Genomic DNA, 27,042 nt, shown 5'->3' with positions numbered 1-27,042 from the left:
CACACACAGCCTGGTCTCATCACAACCGCGCCAGCACGCGTCTCTCAGTCCTCGTCTCTCGCCCACGCTCCTCGCTAATCCCCTGGGTCGCGCCTCTCTCTTTCTCGCCGAGCCGCGGTCGTTGAGTCGTGGTGGAGTCCACTTCGATCCCAACATTCGTGTGTACCTTACACACTCCCCCCCCCCTCCCACCACGCCGCCTCTCCACTCGTCCTCTGTCCATCCCGGGGTCGCCCTCGGGGTCATCCCCCCTTCCTCAGGGTCACCCCCACCCCTCCACGCAGAGGTCATCGGCCCGCGATGAGAGAACGATGGCCACGGCGCAAGGCGGAATCGACTCGGGCCGCCGCATCGGCCGCTGCGCGACGTCCTTCTGGCTCGCGATCGCCTTCGACGCGGTCGGAGTGGCCGTGCTGCTCGTCGGCATCTTCAGCGACGTGGAGTTCTACGACCTCCTCATCTACTGCGGGGCCATCCTCATCTTCCTGAGCCTCGTCTGGTGGATCTTCTGGTACACGGGCAACATCGAGGTGCCCGTGGAGGAGTTGATGCGCGGTGGGGAGAGCGAACGCGGCGGTCACGGCGGAGGCGGCGGCGGCGGAGGCGGTGTCGGTGGCAAGGGGACGGGACCCGCGCGCCGAGTCGCGAGCCTCGTGCGAAGCGTGTCGAGCATCCTGCAGGGTCGGAGGTCCTTCACGAACACTCCGAGAAGGTCTCAGCAGCAGCAGCAGCAGAATCAACAGCAGCAACAACAGCAGCAGCAGATTGACTTGAACGGACTTCAGTACAAGAGCTCGCTTATAGCGGCTTCGGAGATGCACCACAACCACCACCGCCACGAGCAGCAGCAGCACCGTCTCCCGGTAGAGCCTCTGCCTGGTGAGTCGTCTTCGTCGGGACGATCCGTCCCCTCGTCGCCTCCTGTCTTCTCGTCGCCCTCGGACGGGCGCTGCGCCTCGCTCCGCGCGGAGCTCGAGGAACGGGGCTCGAAGCCGGCGGCGAGCGGACACGGCGGTGGTGACCTGCAGGGATGGGACGCGAACGGGAAGTGGCCCGAGGTTTGCTTCATCTCGCTGGTCGGGCTGCCTTCGGAGAGCACGAGGCTATGAACGAGGTTGGCTTCTCCAGCCCTCCTCCTCCTGTGCGGGTAAGACGCACGCACGCACCGCACCTTGCCTCTCTCAACTCACCGTTGACTCTTTTTTTTTGTTTGTTAGCGTCCAACAAGGAGCGACGGTAACTCTGCCGATTTGGGGAAGACCGCTCCGGAAAGTTGGGACGCTCGCCCCAAAACGGCGATGTCTTCTCCCCCCCCTCTCTGCTCTCACCCCCCCCCCCCGCTCACCCCCCCCCCCGCTCACCCCCCCGCTCACCCCCCCCCCCGCTCACCCCCCCCCGCTCACCCCCCCGCTCACCCCCCCCGCTCACCCCCCCCGCTCATCCCCCCCCGCTCACCCCCCCGCTCACCCCCCCCGCTCACCCCCCTGCTCACCCCCTCCCAACAAATCGCACGCGCGAGCAACGAGATAAAACATATCCCGCCGGATTATAAAGACGCAACTCACAACGTTTGATTTAAAATTAAGGTGTGCGGGTGTGTGTGCGTATTGTTTTTGTGGGGGGCGGTGGTGTAGCGGTTAGCGCTACGCTGCGCTACGAACCCGGCGACCCGAGTTCGATTCCCGCTCACGGCCAACATCCATTGACGATTATCTGAACCGGGTCCTGGGCCTCCCCTAAGTCGACTCGGCCTCAAATGAGTACCCGGTGCGGTGTGTAAACATCGCCAATTGAGAGACAAAGGCGGTCGGGCGTGGTGTGGGCAACCCACCCCCTCGTGTACCGTGCCGGCCTTCATAGGTGCTCGCTAACAGCACTTGCCCCTACAGTCTGTTGCAGGCTATACGGGGGATCTTTGTATTATAATACGAATATTATGACATCGATTATAATGTTTGTATGTTAGTTAAACACGTAGGCTTTCGCGACCGATACGCATAACACTATTTAGTACGTATTTACGCGATCTAATCCACGCGATCTAACCGACAAACGCCTATGGATGTTTCTATGTTGTATGGTAAGATATGTAGGGAGAGGCGGGTTCGTATAGCCAACATCGGCGACGATTATCTGAACCGGGTCCTGGGCCTCCCCTAGGTCGACTCAGCCTCAAATGAGAACCTGGTGCGGTGTGTAAACATCGTCAATCGGGCGTTGGCAACCCACCCCCTCGTGTACCATGCCGGCCTTTATAGGTGCTCGCTAACAGCACTTGCCCCTACAGTCTGTTTAGGCTATACGGGGGTTATTTGTGTAGTAGTAGCTCATGTCTTTTGCGAAACTCCCGGGCAGTCACTGGAGACCGCGACGTTCACCACAATGTTTTATTTTAGAAGAGAGAAAAAAACACTTATTGTTACACCCCTTTCAATCGCCTCGCCCTATGTTGGAAACCCAGTGACTCAATGTTCATGAATCTATGAATGGTATCGTTGTGATTGATGGTCGCGTTCGATTTTATTTTTTTACCAGATAAGTCCCCACTGAGCTGTTATAGTTATATTTTCAGAAGCGACCTAGCCACACATGACAGCTCAACGAAGTGGCTTATCATCATGTCGAAATGTATAGCAGCCAAATACTCGCAACGCGTGTTTCTAAACGTGGAGGGGCGGGGGGGAACAGAGAACCCGGAGAAAAATCCACACGACCACGAGGAGAGAGACACACAAACTCTAAAAATACAGGCGTCGGGATCGAACCCACGTCCCTCCTGTATACCTGGCGAGGTAGTTAACATCTCCTAGCCACCGTGGCGGCAATTATTTACTCAGATGAGACTACGGCGTGTCTCGAAACTCGCGCTGTTGCCCCTATCCGTTAGCAATGCTGAGCCAGCGGTATCCTGCCCATTCCACGGTGCTATGGCGAGCGCCGGGCCGAACCTCGTCAAACGAGGGTCCAGGATGCGGCCCACGCGAAAACTCTCAATGCCGACTCGTAACAATGCCGCTGGAATGGTCTGAGCGAATTACTTTCATGAGCGGGGTCGAATTCATGCGAGGGAGGAAACCTGAGAGGCCACGGGTAGAAACCCAGCCGAGACGGCGACACCCAACACCCGCCGTCTGCCGGCCGGCCACCTTCCAGCTCCCACGCCTACAGCACCTGGCAAGCCCCTTCTCCCCCCCCCCCCACTACTCCCCACGATGTTTATCGCGCGTCCCAACTATTGGCCAGGATCGACCCCGCTTAGCTTTTGACCTCCGGCGAGATCTCGCGCGCGCGATGGTGTCCGTCCGGCGTAATTTCGTGGTAATTACCGACATCATCATTATCATCGTCATCGTCGTCATCGGCTGTGGTCTATCCACTGCTGTATGAAGGCCCTCCTCGCCGCGCCGTCGCCATCCCTCGGGGCGCAGCGCCGCTGCCACATTCACCAATCTCGTCGCTCCGTCTCCGCGATGGTCATCCTCGTGGGCCAAGGCGTTCTCTCTCCTTTGACTGCCATTCCGTTACCGGTCTCGTCCGGCGGCCGCTTTCCCGTGTCGGCGATGACCCGTCCGTCCCTGTCCAGGCTCGCGTACGCGCTTTGTGTACAATTTTACTGTCGCGGCGTCAAAATAAAATAAACATCCACACAAGAGCCTTCACCCTCTATCAAGGAAGCGTGGAGCGACGCTCATCTCCCGTTGGGGCGCACCTGACCCATTGTTGGAAATTACACATTCTTACGGCAAGGGACTGTACATGTAGGACAACCTATGTATGTATGTATGTTGAACTTCTTTTGCACCGTACGTAGCCGACCGTGCTAATCGGAGTTGCGAGGGGAAAGGACAACAAACTAAAGACGAAGTTCCAACGATGTGAGTTTTCAACCTAGATGATGTAAATATGCACAGCTCCAGTGGCTTCCTGATATCGGAAGGAAGAGCGTTCCAGACGGCCGCAGAAGGCGCATGTTAAAGCAGGCGATGCGGTGAGCGTCTTTGTTTGATGGCTAGTCAAACGCCGCTGCTGCCAGGATGATACGTCGCGTAATGGGACAGATCCAGGTGCTATGGGTTGACTGACTGAGATGACTGACAGATGCACCACCTGTGCCCCGTACTGTGCCGGCTTTCTGTGCTTTAGCCGCCCAGCGGCTCCGCTCATTGTTGTGGGATATCACACACACGACGTGGAATGCCACAAAGACAAAGATCCCCCGTATACCCTGAACAGACTGCTGGGGCAAGTGCTGTTAGCGAGCACCTATGTAGGCCGGCACGGCTCACGAAGGGGTGGTTGGCCCACACCACGCCCGGCCGCCTTTGTTTCCCCAGTGGTGATGTTTTACACACCGGGTACCCATTTGAGGCTGAGTCGACCTAGATGAGGCCCAGGACCGATTCAGACAATCGCCACTTGGTGTTGCGGGAGTCGAACTCGGGTCGCCGTGAGCTGCACGGTGGTTTTGGCAACACCACGAGGCGAGGTTTCTCGGCTCTGCCCCCGCAGGTCGCATTTCAGAAGCTGCCCTAACAAACAAGCCCACCGCGAGCTACCAGGCGCTGTGCCAGTGTGTGTCTGTGTGAGAGTGTCTGTGTGTGTCTGTGTGTGTGAGAGTGTGTGTGTGTGTGAGAGTGTCTGTGTGTGTGTCTGTGTGTGTGAGAGTGTCTGTGTGTGTGAGAGTGTCTGTGTGTGTGTGTCTGTGTGTGTGAGAGTGGCTGTGTGTGTGTGAGAGTGTCTGTGTGTGTGTCTGTGTGTGTGAGAGTGTCTGTGTGTGTGAGAGTGTCTGTGTGTGTGTGTCTGTGTGTGTGAGAGTTTCTGTGTGTGTGTCTGTGTGTGAGAGTGAGAGTGTGTGAGAGTGTCTGTGTGTGTGTGTGTCTGTGTGTGGGAGTGTGTGTATCTGTGTGTGTGTCTGTGTGTGTGTCTGTGTGTGTCTGTGGGTGTGCGAGTGGCTGTGTGTGTGTGGGGAGCGGTGGTGTAGCGGTTAGCGCGCTGCGCTATTAACCCGGCGACCCAGGTTCGATTCCTGCTCACGGACAACACCACAGTGACGATTATCTGAACCGGTCCTGGGCCTCCCCTAGGTTGACTCGGCCTCAAATGAGTATCTGGTGCGGTGTGTAAACATCGTCACTGGGGAGACAAAGGCGGTCGGGCGTGATGCTGGCCACCCACCCCCTCGTGTACCGTTCCGGCCTTCATAGGTGCTCGCTATAACAGCACTTGCCCCTACAGTCTATTAAGGCTATACGGGGGACCTTTGTGTGTTTGTTTTTCGTCTCCAAGTTTGTTTAAACGATGCAGTCTTGTGTGCACACACGGGCGCCGCGCGCATTTGCGATGTTTTGCAACGGGGTTTGTCGAATCGCCACCATCGTCATGGTCAGTAATGTCAGCCTCATGATGACCAATCAGTACTCTTAAGCAGAGTTGCCCTTGCCTCCAAGGTGCGTGGCGTATGTGTGTGCTTATACACACACACAGTGGGGAGCGGGAGCGGTTAGCAAAACCACCTTAATCCGATTCACGCTCTTTGGTTCTTTCGGTAAGGTCACGTAGGTAGAAAAATTAAAAATAATACGTCACGACGTTTCGATCGCAACACAAGCGGTCGTCCTCAGGCGGAAAAAAACAATCCAGCAGTGGAACTGCTGTCGTGATATATTAATTTTAATTTTATTTTTCTCCCTCCGTGACTTTACCGAAAGAACCAAAGAGTATGGATTCCTGCGGTGACGCAAGCTTCAAATCAAGATCGATTCCTGCTCACGGGCCAACACCCAGTGACAATTATCTGCACCGGTCCTGAGCCTCCCCAAGGTCGACTCAGTCTCAAGTGATTACCTGGTGCGGTGTGTGTAAACATCGCCACTGGGGAGACAAAGGCGGTCGGGCGTGGTGCTGGCCACCCACCCCCTCGTGTGCCGTTCCAGCCTTCACAGGTGCTCGCTAACGGCACTTGCCCCAACAGTATGTTAAGGCTACACGGGAGATCTTTGTATATACGCACAGCTTCTCCTGATGTGTACTTATTGCGCTGACTCTGCTCTCGAGAACTCTAGAGACCTGATCTAGGCTCAATTAGTGCCGAGCAGCAGCGGATTTTAATTGGCCTCATGGTGTGTTGGGGGCGGGTTCGGCCAAACCCATGGTTTTGGTCTCCTGCACGCACACGGGTGAGATGAAAGGTGAGATGAAAAACAGGCAATGTCTGCAGGTGAGGCACGAGGTGGGGGGGGGGAGACGCACAGATGAGGGATGCATAGGTGAGCTAATGAGCCAATTGGCTTGGCGAGCCGGGTGTCCGTACCTACGTGCAACGTTGTTTGGACTCTTCCCTTTACCTGGCCAAGCGGGTCCCGTGGAGCCCACCTGTCTCCCACGGCAACGATCCGTCTCCCTGGCAACCAGCTGCCCTGTTTGTTGTATCCATACCGATTAGCGCACGAGTGCGTCTGCCTCCCAAATCACCTATCTGCTTTCTAACCTACGAGCTCACCTGCTGACCTTTCGTCCTACCCGTCTCTGTGCTCACCTCTCAGCTGGCAGACTGTCACTCACCTGGCTGTGTCCATTTAATGTCCCCAATGTAACTTGCTGGCCCGACCTCAACTGGACATCTGTAACCTCCATTCTAAAAAAAAGAAAATTCTGATTCTAATGTTCACCTTCCCATCCGACCCCAGCTAGCCCAGGGGTGCCACGGTGGTGAGATGTTAACTCTCTCGCCTGGTATGCAAGAGGTCGTGGGTTCGATCCCCAACCCTGACACTTGTTGTGTATTTGGATTTTGCGTGTGCTCTCTCCCCGTGGTCGCGTGTGTTTTTCTCCGGGTCCTCCGGTTTTTCCCCTCCACATTTAGAAACGTGATCATTCACTTCGTTGAGCAATCATTTGTGGCCAGGTTGCTTGTGAAAAAGAGCCAAACAGCTCAGTGGGGCCTTACCTGGTAAAATAAAAAATATATATTATTTTGTTACCCATATACGCCTCTCCCGCCCGTCCGTTTCTCTCGCCTCGTCACGAGTTAATGATCGGCTCGAGTCGCCCTTCACCAGGGCGACGCGTGAAGCTGGCCGCTCACAAACAACCGAGGGCTCAGCGGGGCGCAGCCGAAAACAACGACCGCCGGTGGCTTCTCGCCACTGCCGCCTCGCAGCAGGAGCTAGGGTCGCTGCGACACGGCGGTACATCGCGAGATATCAACCTCCACATTGATCGTGTCGTCATCGTCCTGGCTCTTAAATATTGTTAAGTAATATTTGGAGTTTACAAGAATAATTATTGGTCTCGTGCAGTACCGCTACAGTACAAGGGGTGCATATTCATAACAAGCCTATAATGTTGTACCCTGAATTCTGATAATCCTACGATTTATTTTTGAAAGAACGCCCTTGTAAGGCTGGACATTTCGGAGTGCTTTACACCCAACAGGCGACTTGCATCTCATCTCGACACATTTGAAACGGCATCCCCAGTGGCAGCTGTCCTGTTTGTTGGGGCAAAAGGTGATTTTGCACCTGGCCTGCAATCGGGCATTATCGTGCCTGCCAGTCGGGGGCAATGATCGCTCTGTAAAATCACAAATATGTAATTTTTAGGTCATTTTTTTAATTTGGAAAATGTAGGCCATGTCGCCGGCACGCAATGACCAGCTCTTGCGAATTACACGAGGGGAGCTTTAACGTCCACCGTGAAACAGACGGCCCAAATTTTACGGCTAAAATGACAAAAGTATTAACCAGGACGGCCTGCTGGATTCAAACCGCAAGCCTGCCCCAAAACGCTACCAGTGGGCCGCGTCACCGCTCCTACGAACCAGATTTAGGGCGAAATATGGCAGCGAGGTGGATGCAGAAACATAATCTTTATTTAGACTGGAGGAATCCGATGAGCTATGAAGCTCTTTATATTATTTTAACACAGATGTCCAGCCGGGAACAGGTCAGAAATCCCGGAGGAATCGTTCCGGAGCGGACTCTCGCCGCTGCTGATAATTGAGCCCCGTCAGCAGGGAAAGAAGATGAGAGGACGCCTGAGGTGAATCGTCCACCAAAACAAAAAAAATTTAGACAACTGCCGCCTGGCCAGCATTAGGATGCTCACATGACAAGGGGGGTTCCCGTGCCCCCTCTCGCGTCGCAGGCAATCGCCTCTCTCGAGTCACGAGACAGATGTGGGCTGTGGTCATAATGGACGGTTGTAAACAATGTACGCTCGCTTTCACCTCACGTGATGCCGTGGGCAACGTTATTATTTTACAAAAGAACAACGATGGCCCTTGCCGTCGATGGGACCTTATTTTTTTGGAGGCGCGTGATCACGCGTACGTACGTACGGGGGGAACGGCGGCGTTGTGCGTGAAATCGTGGGTCGGAATGATCACAGATCAACAGCGGGGAACTTATTTCACCCCTGTCACACAGAGCCCATGTCTGTTCCGATGAAGTGGGAAGAATTCCGAGCGGAGCGGGTGCCACCGCACTATGAACCTGGCGACCCGCGTTTGGTTCCCAGTCACGGCTAGCGGTCAGAAGCGAGTGACTTCTGAAAAATATCTCGGCCGCCCCCCCCCCCTCCCCCCTCTTACATCGATAGCCAGTGGTGGTGAAGTATGGTAAAAAAAAAACATGACTTACATGGCGTAAGGAGGCCTTTACCCAACAGTGGTTTGACATTGGGCTGCCATTTATCTTTAAACTTGATCCACGTTAGATTTTGGAGTCGGGCCACCCCGGTATAGTTCAATGGCAACATTGTCGTAATGAATGTTAGCTCTGTCTGTCTGTGGTCTACATTCCTGCTCTTGCCTTAACGAGTCAATGACAAAATACATTACTAAAGACATATAAAAAAAAAACTCGAGCTATATTTGAAACACACGCCAAAAAAAATCAGCTCTCTTCATCTGAGGTACCGCCCAAGCCATTGGTTTAAAAAAAAAACGTTGTATTTCCTCCATTTGTGTTTCCACTATTGAAGTGTGGCGGGCGGTGGCCGGGTGCATGTGTGCACTGTGCGTGTGGGGTGAAGCAGTGTGGCTACTGGGCTACTACTAGTACCTGCTGCGGTGTGTAGTAAACGTCACCACTGGGGAGACAAAGGCGGCCGGGCGTGGTGCTGACCACCCTCCCCCTCCCTCGTGTGCCCTGTTGACCTTCATAGGTGCTCGCTAACAGCAGTTCCCCCAATAGCTTGTTAAGTCTTGCCGGGTGATCTTTGTCTCCTGGGCTAACGAGAGAAAAAGAGAAGCCTGCACAAGGTGTGTGTGTGTTGTGCGTACGACCATGCGTGGGTGAGCGGTGGCGCAACGGTTAGCGCACCGTACAACGAACTTGGCCTGCCACCCGAGTTCGATTCCCGCTCGCGGCCAACATCGGTGACGAATATCTGCACCGGTTCCTGGATCTCCCCCTAGGTCGACTCGGCCTTAATTGATTACCCACTGCGATGTGTAAATATCGCCACGATGGAGACAAAGGCTGCCAGCCGTGGTGCTGGTCACCAACCTCTCACGTGTGCCGTGCCGACCTTCATAGGTGCTCACTGTAACAGCACTTGCCTCAACAGCCTGTTAAAGGCTGATACGGAGGGGGGGGGGGAAGGAATCTTTGTCATTGCGCAAACGTGCACGCGAAGCTATCTACGATCGTGGAAACTGAATACATGGCGTGAACGAGTCCGCGAAACTTTCATTGCCACCGCTTCTTGCCGCCAGCGACCCTAAAGTTAACAGCGGGCGATACGGCCATTTACCGCCGCGCCACGTCACTCCGACCCGCCACGTGCTCGCGTGTCGCGATGAGGTTTTCAAGATAAAATAAAACACTTTTATTGCGGCGGTTTCAGGTTTTCGTGAACCGTTTCCGTTAAAAGTTCTGTCACGCGAACGCCGGTGTGGGGTGAGACGCGCGCTTGCCCTCGCGTAAAAAAATATAAAGTGTTGAAAGAACTTCGTGACCTCCCCCCCCCCTCGGTTTGTCCAGCAGTGGTGGCAGTAGCGGTGGCGTCCATGGCTGTAGCAGTGCACCTCAAGTGGGCTGTGAGCCCCCCCGTCCGTCTGCGTGGAACGGTTGCCGCGTTTTACCGGGTGGAGTTTATTTTCCAGGCGGTCTGGCTTTTTTTTCCCTCGCACACGCAGAAAAAACTATTACTTCCTTGTCGCTGCCCCCCAAACGACCCGGCGAGGGTTTGCTTTGATAAATTACGGAAGGTTACTTTCAGTGATACAGTATCTAAACGAAACCATTTTCTTGTTTTACCAGGTAAGGTCCACTGAGCTATTAGCTCTTTTGCAGCGAGCGACCTGGCCACAAATGATAGCTCAACGAAGTGGCTTATCACGTGGAAAACGTATGGCTGGCAAATAATCTCAAGCCATTATGATTGTAAATGTGGAGGAGAAAAATCCACGCGACCACAGGGAAAGAAACATGCGATCACCAAATACACAGCAGGCGTCAATGTCGGGATAGAACCCACGACCTCCTGTATACCAGGCGAGAGAAATGCTATGTTTAAATTGCAGTGATAGGGGTGTAGGGGTTGGGGTAGGCTTCATCGTAGCTGGGGGGCAGAGGCAAGGTGGGAAAGTAGTAAGATGGGTTTGGCCAGGGGTCGACTAGGGAGAAGAGATGGGTTTTAAATGAGGAGCGGAGCACGTTATGGTGAGGATGATTGTTTTTTTTATCTGCGTTGGCTGATAATACTGCTGACGGTGTTGGTGGTGGTGGTGACGAAGCTGGTCATCTTCATGCTACTACCGCTTCTGCTGACAAAACTTGCTTGCTGCTAATTGCGATTAAGATGACAGTGATGCTGATGATTGTGCTGCTGATGATACCGATGATACTGATGATCATACTACTGCTGATGATGACGACGACGACGATGATTCATTATCTCTCTGTACCCACAGGTCTCTTCCGACCGCCAGCAAGGAACGTGTGGGCCGGTCGTCTAGCCCATCTCAGCTCCCCGACCAAACCCTCAAGAAATATTTTTGTTGTTTCTTTTTAAATCATGAACTTCGATTCCGACAACTGGAAGTTACCACACACCAAGGAGTGCATCACATTCCCAAGTTTTGTTTTTGTATTTACAACGTGAGGAGACGTAAAGTGGCAAAGTATAAAAAAAAGAAAATTCCAGAACAAAAATAACTTTCCTGACTCATTTACTGTAAATTCCCGACGTCAACGATGGAACCGCTCGTGTTTATACTGGAAAGTTCGTGACCTATTGCTGCTCACTCAATACAGAAACAAACACAAAACGACTCAAATAGTTATCCACAGCTCCTGGAGTCTCACGCAGTTTTGGCGCAGGGAAAAGTGGCAGCATCCCTCACGTATTGCATTTTCGCGCCTTTATTCTTGTTGTTTATAATCGCCATAATGTCGTATGCTACTCGTAAATAGCCGCACGATGTTCACGGTCGAACCAAAAATTGCCGTCCTGCTCCGCCCGCCTGGGTGCCTCTCACGACACCTGCTGGCCACTGTCGCCCATTGCCCAGAGCGGTTGTTGATGGCAACTTGGCGCCAAAGTTTGTGGTGGTTGGTGCTGGTGGTTGGTGGTGGCACGGGCATGCATTTGGTTGCGCGAAGCAACGAAAGATGAATACATTTCCCTCAGTTAAGCGAAGACTTTTCTCCCAGTGAAGTGAAGACATTTTCCTTCAATGAAGTTTATAAATTTCCCTCAGTTTATACATTTTCCTCCGTTAAGTGAATACATTTCTGTCGGTTAAGTGAAGACATTACCCTCAGTAACGTGAATATATTTCCATTAGTTAAGTGAAGACATGTTTTGCTGTCCTTCCCCCGCACCTCCGATTAGTGCGGTTGCCTGCGTAGGGTGTGAAAGAAGTTCAACATACATACATTTCCTTCCCTTAGTTTCCCAACTAAATCGGTCTAAATTAAGGGAGGCTTTTGATAAACGTATTTGACTTGGCCGGCCATTAATCACCTCTTTACGCCACTCGCCTCGCAGCTGTGTAACCTGTGCCATCGATGCACCACTCGTCTCCAACCGTAATCAATTTCTGGTTGTTCTTCGAGAGAACTACGTTTTGTTTTTAATTGCAAAAAGCATTTTGTCTGAAGCTACATGCAGCCACGTTTGTGAACAGTGCCCTTGGTGACTGACTATGTTGTTGCATGATGCCTCCAGGCGGCCATGTTGGTAGCCAGTGTTTCAAGTCACTGTGTTGGTAGCCAGTGCCTCATGTCACTGTGTTGGTAGGCAGTGCGTCAGGCGGCCATGTTAGTGGCCAGTGTGTTAGATGGTCATGTTGGTAGCCAGTGCGTCAGGCGGCCATGTTGGTGGCCAGTGCATTAGGTGGCCATGTTGGTAGGCAGTGTGAAGTGGCCATGTTGGTAGCCAGTGTGTTAGGTGGCCATTTTGGTGGCCAGTGCATTCGGTGGTCATGTTGGTAGGCAGTGTGAGGTGGCCATGTTGGTGGCCAGTGTGTTAGGTGGCCATGTTGGTAGGCAGTGTGAGGTGGCCATGTTGTTGGCCAGTGCGTTAGGTGGTCATGTTGGTGGCCAGTGCGTTAGGTGGTCATGTTGGTAGGCAGTGTGTTAGGTGGTCATGTTGGTAGCCAGTGTGTCAGGCGGCCATGTTGGTGGCCAGTGCGTTAGGTGGCCATGTTGGTGGCCAGTGTGTTAGGTGGTCATGTTAGTGGCCAGTGCGTTAGGTGGTCATGTTGGTAGGCAGTGCGTTAGGTGGCCATGTTGGTGGCCAGTACGTTAGGTGGCCATGTTGGTGGCCAGTCTGTTAGGTGGTCATGTTAGTGGCCAGTGGCCCCACATGGCATTTTGTTGGCCAATGCCTCAGGAAGCCAGCCAAGTTGGGGACAAGTACCCCAGGCAATTAAGTGGTGACCTGGAAAACCAAAATGACTGGGCCATGGGTGTGTATGGACACAAGGACTGGTGCTGCCTGTGTCGTGCTGTACGTCGGTGTGATTCCACGAGATGAAAATGCTGTAAAATGGGGCCTTTTACTGCAAAACTAGATTAAAATTGTGCCTTATTAGAATGAATAATAAGCAATAGTTGTCCTATGGAAACACTGCTACCCACCATAGCATTGTGGAATTTCCACCACTGGTAAGTGGTACACCACAGTGGAAAATTAGCACTGCCTCAATGCTCTTTGAGCAGGGAGACTTTTTTACTTGACTTTGTTTATAATAATGCCGTTAATATTTTACAAGTGGTTAGTCACTTGACAATCGTTCTCACTATGTGCCTAAGCGTATCCCCAGGACACCCATCCCTTCTTTGCATTGGGTGTTTACGGTTGTCTGAAACCTTCACTTTTGTGATACTCCGTAGAACTGTAAAGTATATTGCACCCTGCAGTTTGCTTGCAACGTGCTGTGCAATTTGACGGTTTGAGGGGAGCGGTTGTAGGCCCGTAATCCTGCTTGACAGCAGGCCATCACGTTCTGTCCTAGCCGCAGCACCAAATCTGCCAAATTGTTGTTTTAAAACCTGCGAAGGCAATCGGCGTTTTTTATCCCCTGCTAGATGAAGACATACCTACGCTGTCGCCACCCGTCGTGGTACATACCGATGCCATGATCCAGCGCCTTCACCCCCACCCCCCGCACACGTGAACCAATATCATCGCTCCCACATCCACAGTAGTGGTCATTTGTCCCGTATGTATTCTCTCGATCATCAGTCTCGTCCATCGACCACGATCGTCCCTTGCAGCCACGATACGTGTCTTATCCAAGGTCTAATAGTCCGCATGGTGTCTCTGATTTGTTTTTTTGTTCCTCCGATCCTAGTACTCCATCTGTCTGTCCGTTTCATTTCCGGCATACGACTGCGCCCCAAAAAATATGAATTGGGCTCTTACTGTCAACGGAACAATCGCCAACACCTGCCTTCTACTTCATGCCAATGCTGTCTCGCGCTGTAAAGCAAAGGACTATACCCTAGTTGACAGGTGGTGCGTTTAAATACGAGCGAGTAGACACCCGCACTTAGAGCAAAGTTCTTAGATATTTTAGCGTGCTGTGTTTGTAAAACAGTTCGTCGTGAAATCGTCGTTGCTGCTTCGTTTTACATCTTTTAGGCACCGTTGTAAGAAAGGAAAAAAAAACTAAAACTATCCTGCTGAGAGTTTACAGAAATCGCGAATGTCACGTATTTACCCAGGCAAACCTCGCAGAGTCTCAAAAGGCTATTGTATCAGAGTGTCCTGGATTGGGGCCTTTTGACCAAACGATTTTGTTTTAAAGGAGCGTTTTGCTTTATGTGGGATGCAAGTATCTGGAGAAACCCCACTGTGTGTGTGAGGGTATAACACTCAAAAGGGCCACACACATTCAGTGAACTCAATTGCTGTACTTACACCTTCTGGACACTTTGGAATCCAGCGGCTTTGGGATTTTTTTTTTTACAAATCTCTTTTGGTGTGATCCACCAAAACCCTCTCCACCGAAGTTCTGGAATCATATTAAAAACTAACAAGTGTATTATTTATCTTGCCCAGAGATTAACAAGAGTCGTTTTGGATGGCCGATTTTCTTTTTTTTAAAAAGAGGTTATTTTATTTTTTTCACGGCACTAACGGCAAGCATATGGTACAAGTGAACGCAACACATCAAGCAACGCAAATGAAGCGGCCAATAGTTAAAAAATATATATATATAGTTTGACCAAAGGCATCACACGCACACAAAGGTCTTTTCAGACACTCGCACATCCCAAATCTAGACGAATACAAAGAACAGGTGATGCAGAACTTTTAAATGATAACCCAACAACCACGACGCCATGCCGCTCCTGTTGACAAAGAGAGGAGGGAGATGTGTCACCCTCACCCGACTCGGATTTGGCGCCTCAAATGAAAATTCCCCCCCGGAAAACCCAAAGATCTGCGTTGCGTTTTTCGGGGTTGTCGCCGTGCGTGGAACATCCCGCAAGCACACATCCTGAGGACTTTTACAGGCACGACAGCGAAATTTTTTAAAAAGCCTATACGCTGTGCTACATTCCACTCCGTTAATCTGGGTGAAAGTAGCGAACTTACTGTAAGAAACTCAACACGATCGTCAATACCGCTGTAGCCTTAACGTGTCAAATATATAACGCGGCGACGTTTTGGGTAATGGCCATAATTTAGGGGCTTTGAAGGGCTATTTCCCGAAACGTCACCTAATGGTTTCCATTTTAAGACGACAGTGTTGCTGCCGATGGTGTTGAGTGTTTTCATAATTAATTAATTGTCCTGTGCACCGCTGCAGATAAGCAAGCAGCGGCATCACCGACCAGGTCTATGGCCTCCAGAAATGGTCACACCTGGCTGAGATATTTTTTTGGGTGAGCGGTCGAATTGTGTTCCATTTGAAAATCGGGTGACCGTTCGTGATGGGACGTGCAGGCAAAATTATGTAGGGCAATGGGTGTCATTCTTAGTCTTGCGTTGTTTTAAGTCGACGGAGTTGTGCCATGAATATTGCTATATACTGTATATATTTATGTGTAAGTAAATGGACCAAGAGCTTAAAAGGGTTAATTCATGTAAGTCATTGGATGCCAGCTCGCGTATCATCGTTGATTGGGGCAGCGTACGACACGGATGGCTCGTGTAAATCCTCATTTATTTAAGAGTAATATATGTTTGTGTACGGATGGAAGGAATGTGAAGGCAAAACTTAAATTGGCAATAATAAAGAAATGTTTTATATTATCGGCCGTGGATTCATGTTGTTCACTATACAGAGTGATGGTTCACGACAGTATACGCAAGTAGCAGTGCGTGTGTTTCTGTGTGTGAGAGATACTTTGCATGTATGTTGCACTTCTTTCACACCGTTCGTACCACAACCGCGCTTATCGGAGCGTCGGGGTTACGGATAAACAAACGAGTCGCAGAAAAGCTGTCCTAAACAAATGAGTTTTCAACAACGCAGATTTAAAAAGCGTGCACAGCTCCTCCAAGCGGCTTCCGAATATCGGAAGGGAAAAGAGCGTTCCAGACGGCCGCAGAAGCGACGCGTCTGAAAGCGCCGAGCGATGCGGGTGACCGCCATCTTTGTAGCGGGGGGGGGGGTTGACAGCGGCAGTTGAACCCTGGGGTCCCATAGTGCCCAGGCTCTCGCACAATGTCCGTGATGCAGTCATGTTTAGTCTGTCGATGGTCGGCGATGCGGCAATCGACTCATCTCGACGAGCTGTACACGATGCACGATTCAGAGTTGAAATTTTCGAGAACGGATTTTTTAATGCTCAAGTTTGGTTTGTCGACATCGCGGAGTGGCACTGATTTCGGATTGATTGGTACCCCAGTCGCGGTTGTAAGTACACCCCTGGAGAAAAAAAAGTGTCCCAGAAATAATATATTTAATTGCCTCGGCCAGTTTGTATTATTTGGTACCTCGGAGTACCGCCATAAGGATCAGTTGTAACGGTTAACGAGTTGCCCTACGAACCCGGAGGCACCCGAGATCGATTCTCGCTCACTACCACCACCACCAACATCGGTGAGGATTATATCTTATATCTGAATCGGTCGTGAGCCTCGCCTAGTTTTTTGACCTGGTGCGTTTGTTTGTAAACATCGCCACCGGGGAGACAAAGGCGGCCCGGCGTGGTACTAGCCACCAAATCCCCACCCGCAAACCCCTCCTCGTGTGCCGGTCTTCATAGGCCCTCGCTAACAGCACTTGCCCCTCCAGTCTGTCAAGGCTATACGTGGGATCTTTGTTGCAGGTCCATGTGTGGGGATATCTCCAGCTGTCCCTATTAGCCCGAGTCAGGGGTTAAGCAAAGTCCCTAAGGTAATAAAATTATAAATTCCACTCTCTAACCACAACAAACACGTAAGTCATGTTTACACAACGCACCAGGTTCTCATTTGAGGCTGAGTCGACCTATGGGAAGCCCAGGACCGGTTCAGATAAATCGTCACTGGGTGTTGGCCGTGAACGAGAATCGAACTCGGGTAGCCGGGTTCACTGCACAGCGTAGCGCTAACCGCTGCACCACCGCTCCCCCAACACACACGCCGGTTACATAACCCAAACACGCGTTAGCTGTCAGGGAGCCGAGACATTTGGGGCCGCTACTGGGGGTCGATTTGTATAGCCGCTGTGAACAGTGGCACGGCAGATTGGGGGCAAAGATCTAACAGTCGTTGTTGGAAAACACCTTGCGGGGATGGTTGGAGTGCGAACCCCACCCACACACTCCCGACCGCCCTTGTTTTAGAATTGACATCGTTCACTCGACTTTCCAGCCCTTCTAGAACATAAGTTATCATTTAGATCGATCGCTCGGCTTTTACAGTCGCTCTAGAACACAATTGGAATTGAGGTCGGTCATTCAGCTTCCCAGACCTTCCAGAACATAAATTGGACTTTACATCTTCCACTCACATTTCCAGACCTGAACACAATTGGAGTTGACACCGTTCACTCAACTTCTCAGATCTTCTAGAACATAAATTAGATTTTACATCGATCACTCAGCTTTCTAGACCTTCTAGAACACATCTACGCCTCTATATAAGGAACGAAACAGTAAGACTTCTCCACAAATCTGGCTGTCTCCTGTTGAAGCTAGTTGTTATTACTGGCGAAACGTCGTACACTCAGATTGTAAATGTTGTGGCTTGGCTCTCCAACACACCGGTGTGCTGTACTAGTGACGAATTGGCACGTTCTGTTTACGTGACAACTCTTACGAGTTGGCTGTGTCGGGTGGTAGCGGGTTTTAACGACACATTCATAGATTTACGTGATCTAACCCAAAACCCTCTATTATGGAGAATTTACATCAGTCACCCAGTCATCGCCTCGCTCACCATGTACCTAATTGTGTACGTGGGTGAGTAGAGTATACGCTTCGCGTGTATATGTACATTGGTGTGTTTACAGTACAGTATGAGTTTGTGTATGCTGTGTATCTACGTGTGTATGAGAAGAGCAGTGGTGTAGCGGTTAGCGGACTGCCCTACGAATGCAGTGGCCCGAGTTTTCTTCCCGCTCACAGCTCACATCTGTGGCGAATATCTGGACCGATCCTGGGCCTCTCCATGGGTCGAATCAGTCTCAGTTTAGTAGCCGGTGCGGTGTATAAACATCAGAACCTGGCAGGCAACGGTGGCCGGGCGTGGTGCTGGCAAAAGACTCCCTCGTGTGCCATCACTCGACCCAGCAGTCTGTTAAGGAAGAAATGAGGGGAGTCTTTGTAACTCTGTGTGTGTATTTGCATGTGTGTATGTCCAGCGTACGTGGCTGTGTGTATTTGCATGTGAGTGGTTTCTGTGTGTGTGTGATGACACATCTGAATGTAAGTGTGTGTGTGTATTACCATGGACTGTGTGTTTTCAATTGCCTTTGTATATGTGACTGTATATATGTTTGTGTGTGTTTGCATATGCGTGCGACTATGTCTGTACGTGTTTGTGTGTGTGATTATGTCTGGATTTGTGTATGTGCATGTGTGTGTATTCTGTTTGTGTGATATCCCACGTCGTGTGCGTGATATCCTACAACAACGATAGGAGTGCCGGGCAGCTAAAACACAGAAAGTTCGCACAGTAGAGGGCACAGGTGGTGCATCTGCATGCCATCTCAGTCAGTCAACCCATGGCACCTGGGTCTGTCCCATGACCTCCTGCCAACGAGCTTGCGACACTTCACGCCATAGCCTCAAAGTGCACCTAGCCTGGCACAAGCCGCCGTGGTGACGTCACCGCCAATTAGTAGCGAATTGCCGTTGTTTTTTACACGCTTTTTATTAACTTACTATGTCTGTTGTTGTATCCTCAAATCTTGTAACTCAATTTTAACCCACTTCCCAATGTGGTATCGACTGCAAACTTGGTATACTTATGTCATACTGATGACAATACTATATTTCAGAGGTGGGACAAAGTCATTGTTATGCAAGTCCAAGTCGAGTCGCAAGTCATCAAATTCATGACTCGAGTCTGACTCGAGTCCAAGTCACATGACTCGAGTCCACATCTCATAGGTGGGACAAAGTCATTGTTATGCAAGTCCAAGTCGAGTCGCAAGTCATCAAATTCATGACTCGAGTCTGACTCGAGTCCAAGTCACATGACTCGAGTCCACATCTCATAGGTGGGACAAAGTCATTGTTATGCAAGTCCAAGTCGAGTCGCAAGTCATCAAATTCATGACTCGAGTCTGACTCGAGTCCAAGTCACATGACTCGAGTCCACACCTCTGCTATATTCTATCATTAAAACATATATTATTTTTTAACATTTTTTTTTTATGTTATGTTTCGGCTTGGGTCTAATTGTCCACGGTCAACTCACGTTGGCTGTAATTGACCAAGGTCCCTTACGTTATGGCAAGCTTCGGGGCCACTTCCTGGAGTTCTTCCATTACTAGTCGGGTACATTTCATTAAAGCGTGTTTTTTTTTAAAATATTACTTATTGTTGATAGCAAAGACCCCGCCAGCGGTGGCTCGCAATGTGCAAAGTCGCATCAGATACGCGTTGAACCGAATTGCCACGCTCACCCACCACGTGTCTCACATCACTGCCAGAAGCACAATAGTCGATTACAGAATAGATTAGCCTAACAGCGTCTCCTTCACATGTTCGTCTCACCACATTTCACGTGTCTTTTTAAAAAAAGTATTCTTTACACAACCCATCGGCCCCACTGCCTTCATCGTTGATTTCGCTCCAAGCAATTATTCCGGATCGGTTTCGACACGCAGTGTCTCATCAGCAGAGTCGGGCTTTGCTTGGATATTGAATCAATGCTGGCCAACAACTTGGCAGAAAGTCGATTACAATTCATTTCCAGTGTATCGATGAGCAGCGCTAAATCTCAGCCGAAACAGTCTCGAAAATGATGTTGGCACTCAACCACATCCATCACGCCTATATTTTAGATTTAATCTTTTATTATAAATCTGTCTATAGGAATATAGAGTACACGACTAACGGGAATGTTATGTATAGGCCTATACGTTTTTGTTTTAACTCTAGTGGTAGTGCCTTACGCCGATACCTAATCCAGGCCGGCCGAGCAGAACTCCGGGAAATGTGGAGTGAGATTTTAAACCCTGCCCTGTTTCTGCCACGCACGCGTGCACTTGCCTTGGGCAAACTGCTGATGCTGCGGTTTATTGCGAGATGTTTGTTTGCCCTTACAAATACAGTCACATCTCTCATCAGGTACCCACGGTGGATTTATTTTTTTTAAATTTTCTTGCTGTGGATTTCACACCTGATAATAATTGCTTGTGTTGCAGTCGAAACGTCGTGAGAAATTTTTTTGTTTTATATTTATATTATTTTATTATTTCCCTTCTACGTGACTTTACCGAAAGAACCAAGAATATAGGTACCCACGGTGTCAACGTTTAGTATCCACTCTGCCTCTCTAACCTATGCATGTGCTATCAAAAATGGTCATTGCCCGAAACGTGGTCTATTATATTGTTCCCCCTTTTAAGGCCAAACAGTGGTATTGCCATTCTCAATCTACCGTTGTATGACGTCCTTCATTCGTTATGCCGGCTCATGGAGGCGTTATTTTTTTTTACCACACTTCACCACGCTGGTCAGGACCGGTTCCAATATCACTTGCTACTGATGCGGGCCGTGGTTGTGAGTGTTCCTTCAGCAAGGGAATCAGCTTCACGCACGCGTCTACGGTGCTTCGTATTTGGGATTGAATCCAAGACCACACAACTTCGCTAGGAGAACTCTTGAATACACACAAGCATAGGCCCGAATCCGTCCCGTTCCGTTGCAGGTCCGGATTGCAGGTCCGGATTGCGCAACATACCGGCAGGGTTCACCGAGTCTCAATGGCCCTCACCTGCTCCCATAAAGACCACCGGGTTTAATTACGCCCCTTTGGAAATGTGACTCGCACAACAGCAGTTAAATGCACGAGTGCTGAGGGAGGTAACGGGGGAGAGCGGTGGTGCAACGGTTAGCGCACGGTGCAACGGTTAGCGCACTGCGCTAACGAACCCCTTTCACTCGACCTGAAACGGATTTCTGGCCACGGCCAACTATCGTCCGTTTCGAGCGAAATATAATTTGGCTCATGGGGGCACCTGCCTTTAAATTGTTTTCATTTAGCGAAATTCCACATTTCCATGACAGGTAAAAAAAAGTACTGCTCACCAATGTGCTTTCTCATACCACAGCTGGTGGTGGCAGGCCCCCCCCAAAGACAGCAAGTAGTGGATATACAATGGGCTGCACGTGATTACTATCATCATTATCATTGTAAAGCGACGAATAGTGGTCGAACCGGCCCCAGCAGGTGCAATCTCTTATTTCACGAATGGAAAAAAAACATCACGCAAATCCAACTGCGGCAAACCGCGACAAAAACAGTGGAACGCATCGTGAACTCATGTCCACTATGAACCTGTGGGTCTCTACGTGAGTCTATGGGTTTGTGTGAGTCTATGGGTCTCTTGTGTGAACTCACGTCCATAACGAGCCTATATGGGTATCTATGTGAGTCTATGGGTCTGTGTGAGTCTATGCGCCTGTGTGAGTCTATGGGTCTCTGTGTGGGTATATGGGTGTCGGTGTGATTCTATAGGTTTATATCTTTAATGACTAATTAATCCATAAAACAAGGCCGAGTAGAATGGGTTCCAGATTTGAAATCTGCTCCGGCTCGTGGATTCTCATCGCCACCTGCTGGCCAATATCTCGCGGCGCGCCCTTACAGGTGGCCCCAACTCATTTTCCGATTCTTGAGCCATTCGTCCAAAAAATGTCTTATCGGTAAGCACGCAGAGTGGCAAATGCTGACGATGATATTCTTGAATCATTTAATCTGGTGATCACATATATGTATGCTAGCACGGTGTCCGTAATAGCTTTTTGTTGCGTGAGAAACATCAAAAGGGTACTGGACTCATTTTGAAAGGTAATGTTGTTTTTTAATATAAACCGATTGTGACATTAAGCATATTCACAACATTCATATGCAGCGCAAGTGTCGGAATAAAACAACAGATGGTATGTACGCTAACATGGCTGCCCAAATATCTCTATCCCAAACACTAGTCGCTCATGGTCGGAACTACCTACGGGGGGACACGGGAATAGGGATTTTTGCACACAGTGTTGGTGTACGGTGCTTTTTAAATCCTTTATATTAAGTTCGCTTGCTTGCTTAGGACCGTGCAAATCTTTCGCTCGTTTTTTAACCCACTTCCCGTGATCCAACCGAGCTGACATTTTGCACACAGACTCGTTGTGCATGACAATGCATTTTCGTGAAAATTTTTTTCCAAAATTTTACACTGTTTAGGGAAAAATAAATAAATATTTAATTACCAATTGTTTAATGCTGCCAGACAATCATCTGACCCATAGGTGGCAGCCATCTCAAGCCAGAGGACGAGAGGACTCTAGCTGCCCCGATGCCATGCATATAAAGGATTTATAGTGAAAAACTTTGTTTTTACGGGTTTACTTGTCTGCAATATTTTGCTGTCTTTTCTTGGATTTTCTGAATTGCACATAGTCACCTTAAGATGTTTTCTTGTTCATGTGTTTGTTTTTTTTGTTTGTTGCGGTTGCACCCGATTCAAGAGCAGAATGGCTCACAGGGCTATACCTATATAAATGAAACTTGAAACTATAGGATTTTAGACGCCAAGTGGTCACGACCAAAACACCCCCTTGGCTCATGATGTCCATTCGCGAGTCCTACTCAGGAATGTTTGGCCCAGTTCCTGTTGGTGAATAATTGACAGAAACCGGAGTGTCCGGAGAAACGCCATTAAACAGGCAATTTGAATAGCATCAAGGTTCAGGAGGAAATGGCACCATCGTGAGAGATGGAGGCAGCTTTGAAGGGCGGGGGTGTGAGGTTTCATCTAACAGTGGATTGATTGAGCATGGCTGAGGATGATGATGAACAGCAAGAAAACAAACATCGGAATGCAAATACAGACTTCGTGCCCCAAACTCTTCCCGGAGTCTTCACAAGCGAGTTGTTTTTATTCTTCTGCGTTCGTCGCAGTTATACTCCAACTCTGCTGCTATTAGTCCATGGGCCAGAGTAGACATTGGGACGACCAAAGGTATCAAAACACGTTACCGTAGTCGTACCGATTTATTTACAAGGCTAAGACGAGTGGCATCGCAACTATATCGATAAAAACTACGATTTTTTTTTCGATTTAATTTTCGATTTAAAGCTTTCGTGACTGCAGGGATTCATCTTCTTGGTTCTTTCGGTAAAGTCACGTAGAAGGGTTAATAATAAAATAATAAAAATAAAACATAATAAAATAATTCTCACGACGTTTTGGCTACAACGCAAGCAGTCGTCCTCAGGTGACCTGAAGACGGCTGCTGAAACGTCGTGAGAATTATTTTATTATGTTTTATTTTTATTATTTTATTAGCTCCCTTCTACGTGACTTTACCGAAAGAACCAAGAAGAAGAAGATTTGTTTTTGATCAGGTAAGGCCCGCTGTGCTATACATAGCTATTTTCAGAAGCGACCTGGCCACAAATGATAGCTCAACAAAGTGGCTTATCGTGTGGAAATGTATTTCAGCCAAATAGTCTAAACGTGTGTCGATTCTAAATGTGGAGGGGAAAATTCCGGAGTACTCGGAGAAAAATCCACGCGACCACGTGGAGAGAGACACGCAAACTCCAAATATACAGCAGCAGGCGTCAGGGTCTGGTTTCGAACCCACGACCTCCTGCACACCAGGCGAGGTAGTTTACATCTCCAAGCCACCGTGATGATAATTGAACCAACGACCTCCTGCATACCAGGCGAGGCAGTTAACATCTCACCACCGCGGACGATCCCACTCGTTTGACATTATTTTTACGCAATCTATAGTTTATTGTTGCTGGACGCATCCTGGAAGAAATGTGGAGCCAATGACGACATCGTCAGGAGCGTCGTTGCGATTGGGACATTACCTACGATAAAATCGCACGACTCGTTTTATTATTTGTTAAACACAAAATGTAAATGATTTATTTCCCGACCAAAAACAAAATGTACGCACTGACACTTTATGAAGTAAAAACAATTCAACTAATAGTTTTCTTAATGAAAAAAAAATCCAGTTGCCCATTAAAATAAGAGCGAGTAGACAGTCATGAGGCTTTCACGTTGTTTCGCTTGTGCTGATTGTCAATACCTAAGGGGCCGTCCATAAATGACGTCACGCAGCTGGGGGGGGGGGGGCGTGTCAGACATTTGTGACGATGTGTGACGAGGTGGGGGGGGGTTGAGAAATGTGACGTCACATCAAAAGGCGCAACTTTAAATAAATATAGACAACACGTTATAGTTATCTTCTTGGTTCTTTCGGTAAAGTCACGTAGAAGGGAAATAATAAAATAATAAAAATAATACATAAAAAAATACAAAAAGACAGTCTTTCCGACAGACCTGTTCTTCACCTGAGGACGGCTGCTTGCGTTGTGGTCGAAACGTCGTGAGAATTGTATTTTATTATGTTTTATTTTTATTTTTTTATTATTTCCCTTCTACGTGACTTTACCGAAAGAACCAAGAAGATTAATCCCTGCAGTCACGAAAGCTTTAAAACGTTTTAGTTAATTAAATAGACTTTTTCATAAATGTTTTCTCCTACAACATCAGAGTGCAGCGCCACATTAAATACGCATTACAATGACAATCGTTTAAAGCGATTTGAAGCATGTTTTTGGGGGGGGGGGGGGAAGAGCTTTGTGACGTCTAATCGGAGGTGCCGGGGAAGGACAACAAGCTAAACGCAAGAATCAGTTCTAAAGTAAATGGGTTTGTCAATCTGGGTGATGATTTGAAAGTGCAAAGCTCCAGTGGCTTCGTAATATCTGAAGGAAGAGCGTTCCAGACGGCCGCGGAAGCCCATCCGAAGATAAGCGACGAGAGAGATGAATTTGTTGTTTTAGTTTCGCGTCAATTGGCTCCTTGTCTGTATTAGCTCATTCGAGTTGACCATTCGCTTTCCTACTCCCCCCCACCGTGTAACCTGAATCTTGAGTCACTTGGGGCACCAAGGACTGATCCTTGGGGATCCTCGGGGCTCACGAACGCGAGAGGCGACTCAGCTGCAGGAATCTGGACGGAGCCAAGGTGCCTCTCAGCGTGAGCAGATGCAGTCGCAGTGCGGCCCGGGACTCCCACTCTCTGAAGAAGAAAACACAACACAGACAACAAACAACCCGTGGAGATGAACACAAGTCACACGGGAGACACACAGAGAGAGACACACAGAGAGAGACACACAGAGAGAGACACACAGAGAGAGACACACAGAGAGAGAGGGACTCTTGTTTGAGAGTCGTAGGCGGTGTACCTCGAGCGAGTCGCCATCAGCCACGGTCAATCGACTGCTGAATGTAAAAGCCGCACCCCGCCCCCCCCCCCCCGATCTGCACCCCCCACGGTCGATAATCCCAAGAGATTAGTTTCTGCACCCCATCGGGGGATAGAGTGGGGGGGGGGGGGGGTTATGGGGGATAGGGTGGGGGGGTTGGGGGGATAGGGTGGGGGGGGGGGGTTGGGGGGATAGGGTGGGGGGGGGTTGGGGGGATAGGGTGGGGGGGGGGTTGGGGGGATGAGGTGGGGGGGGTTGGGGGGATAGGGTGGGGGGGGTTGGGGGGATAGGGTGGGGGGGGTTGGGGGGATAGGGTGGGGGGGGTTGGGGGGATAGGGTGGGGGGGTTGGGGGGATAGGGTGGGGGGGGTTGGGGGGATAGGGTGGGGGGGTTGGGGGGATAGGGTTGGGGGGGGGTTGGGGGGATAGGGTGGGGGGGGGGTTGGGGGGATAGGGTGGGGGGGGTTGGGGGGATAGGGTGGGGGGGTTGGGGGGATAGGGTGGGGGGGTTGGGGGGATAGGGTGGGGGGGGTTGGGGGGATAGGGTGGGGGGAGTTGGGGGGATAGGGTGGGGGGGGGTTGGGGGGATAGGGTGGGGGGGGTTGGGGGGATAGGGTGGGGGGGTTGGGGGGATAGGGTGGGGGGGGTTGGGGGGATAGGGTGGGGGGGTTGGGGGGGATAGGGTGGGGGGGGTTGGGGGATAGGGTGGGGGGGTTGGGGGGATAGGGTTGGGGGGGGTTGGGGGGATAGGGTGGGGGGGGGGTTGGGGGGATAGGGTGGGGGGGTTGGGGGGATAGGGTGGGGGGGTTGGGGGGGATAGGGTGGGGGGGTTGGGGGGATAGGGTGGGGGGGGTTGGGGGGGATAGGGTTGGGGGGGTTGGGGGGATAGGGTGTGGGGGGGTTGGGGGGATAGGGTGGGGGGGGGTTGGGGGGATAGGGTGGGGGGGGTTGGGGGGGATAGGGTGGGGGGGGTTGGGGGGATAGGGTGGGGGGGGTTGGGGGGATAGGGTGGGGGGGGTTGGGGGGATAGGGTGGGGGGGTTGGGGGGATAGGGTGGGGGGGGTTGGGGGGATAGGGTGGGGGGGGTTGGGGGGATAGGGTGGGGGGGGTTGGGTGGATAGGGTGGGGGGGTTGAGGGGATAGGGTGGGGGGGTTGGAGGGATAGGGTGGGGGGGGTTGGGGGGATAGGGTGGGGGGGGGGTTGGGGGGATAGGGTGGGGGGGGATGAGGGGATAGGGTGGGGGGGTTGGAGGGATAGGGTGGGGGGGGGTTGGGGGGATAGGGTGGGGGGGTTGAGGGGATAGGGTGGGGGGGTTGGAGGGATAGGGTGGGGGGGGTTGGGGGGATAGGGTGGGGGGGGGTTGGGGGGATAGGGTGGGGGGGGATGAGGGGATAGGGTGGGGGAGTTAGGAGGATAGGATTGGGGGGGTTAGGCTGGGGGGGGGGTTGGGGGGATAGGGTGGGGGGGGTTGGGGGGATAGGGTGGGGGGGGTTGGGGGGATAGGGTGGGGGGGTTGAGGGGGATAGGGTGGGGGAGTTAGGAGGATAGGATTGGGGGGGTTAGGCTGGGGGGGGGGGGGGTTGGGGGGATGGGGGGGGGTTGAGGGGATAGAGGGGGGGGGTCTGCACCTGTGGTATTGCTGCGGGGGCCACGGGTGCGTGAAGGGGGAGGCGACGGGAGGCCA

At 50.9% G+C, this 27,042-nt stretch overlaps 1 protein-coding gene and 1 long non-coding RNA gene across 2 annotated transcripts; one reads left to right on the top strand and one right to left on the bottom strand.

The window, feature by feature from the left end:
* On the top strand, positions 1 to 15,717 carry LOC144726430 (uncharacterized). Its single transcript, XM_078605139.1, has 2 exons — positions 1 to 1,147; positions 10,919 to 15,717. Exon 1 carries the CDS (start codon positions 312 to 314, stop codon positions 1,107 to 1,109), a length of 798 nt encoding a protein of 265 aa, XP_078461265.1. The 5' UTR covers positions 1 to 311; the 3' UTR covers positions 1,110 to 1,147; positions 10,919 to 15,717.
* An 8,199-nt stretch (positions 15,718 to 23,916) lies between these two features.
* On the bottom strand, positions 23,917 to 27,042 carry LOC144726431 (uncharacterized). The gene is made up of 2 exons (XR_013587272.1): positions 26,987 to 27,042; positions 23,917 to 25,168 (listed from the first exon to the last, which is right to left on the bottom strand). It is a non-coding gene; the product is annotated as an uncharacterized LOC144726431 (long non-coding RNA).

The sequence above is a fragment of the Lampetra planeri genome, chromosome 23 (genome assembly GCF_965212315.1).
Source record: "Lampetra planeri chromosome 23, kcLamPlan1.2.h2, whole genome shotgun sequence".
NCBI classification, from domain to species: domain Eukaryota; kingdom Metazoa; phylum Chordata; class Hyperoartia; order Petromyzontiformes; family Petromyzontidae; genus Lampetra; species Lampetra planeri.
Note: the sequence above shows the minus strand (reverse complement) of the source record. Positions and strands in the feature narration are given on the sequence as shown.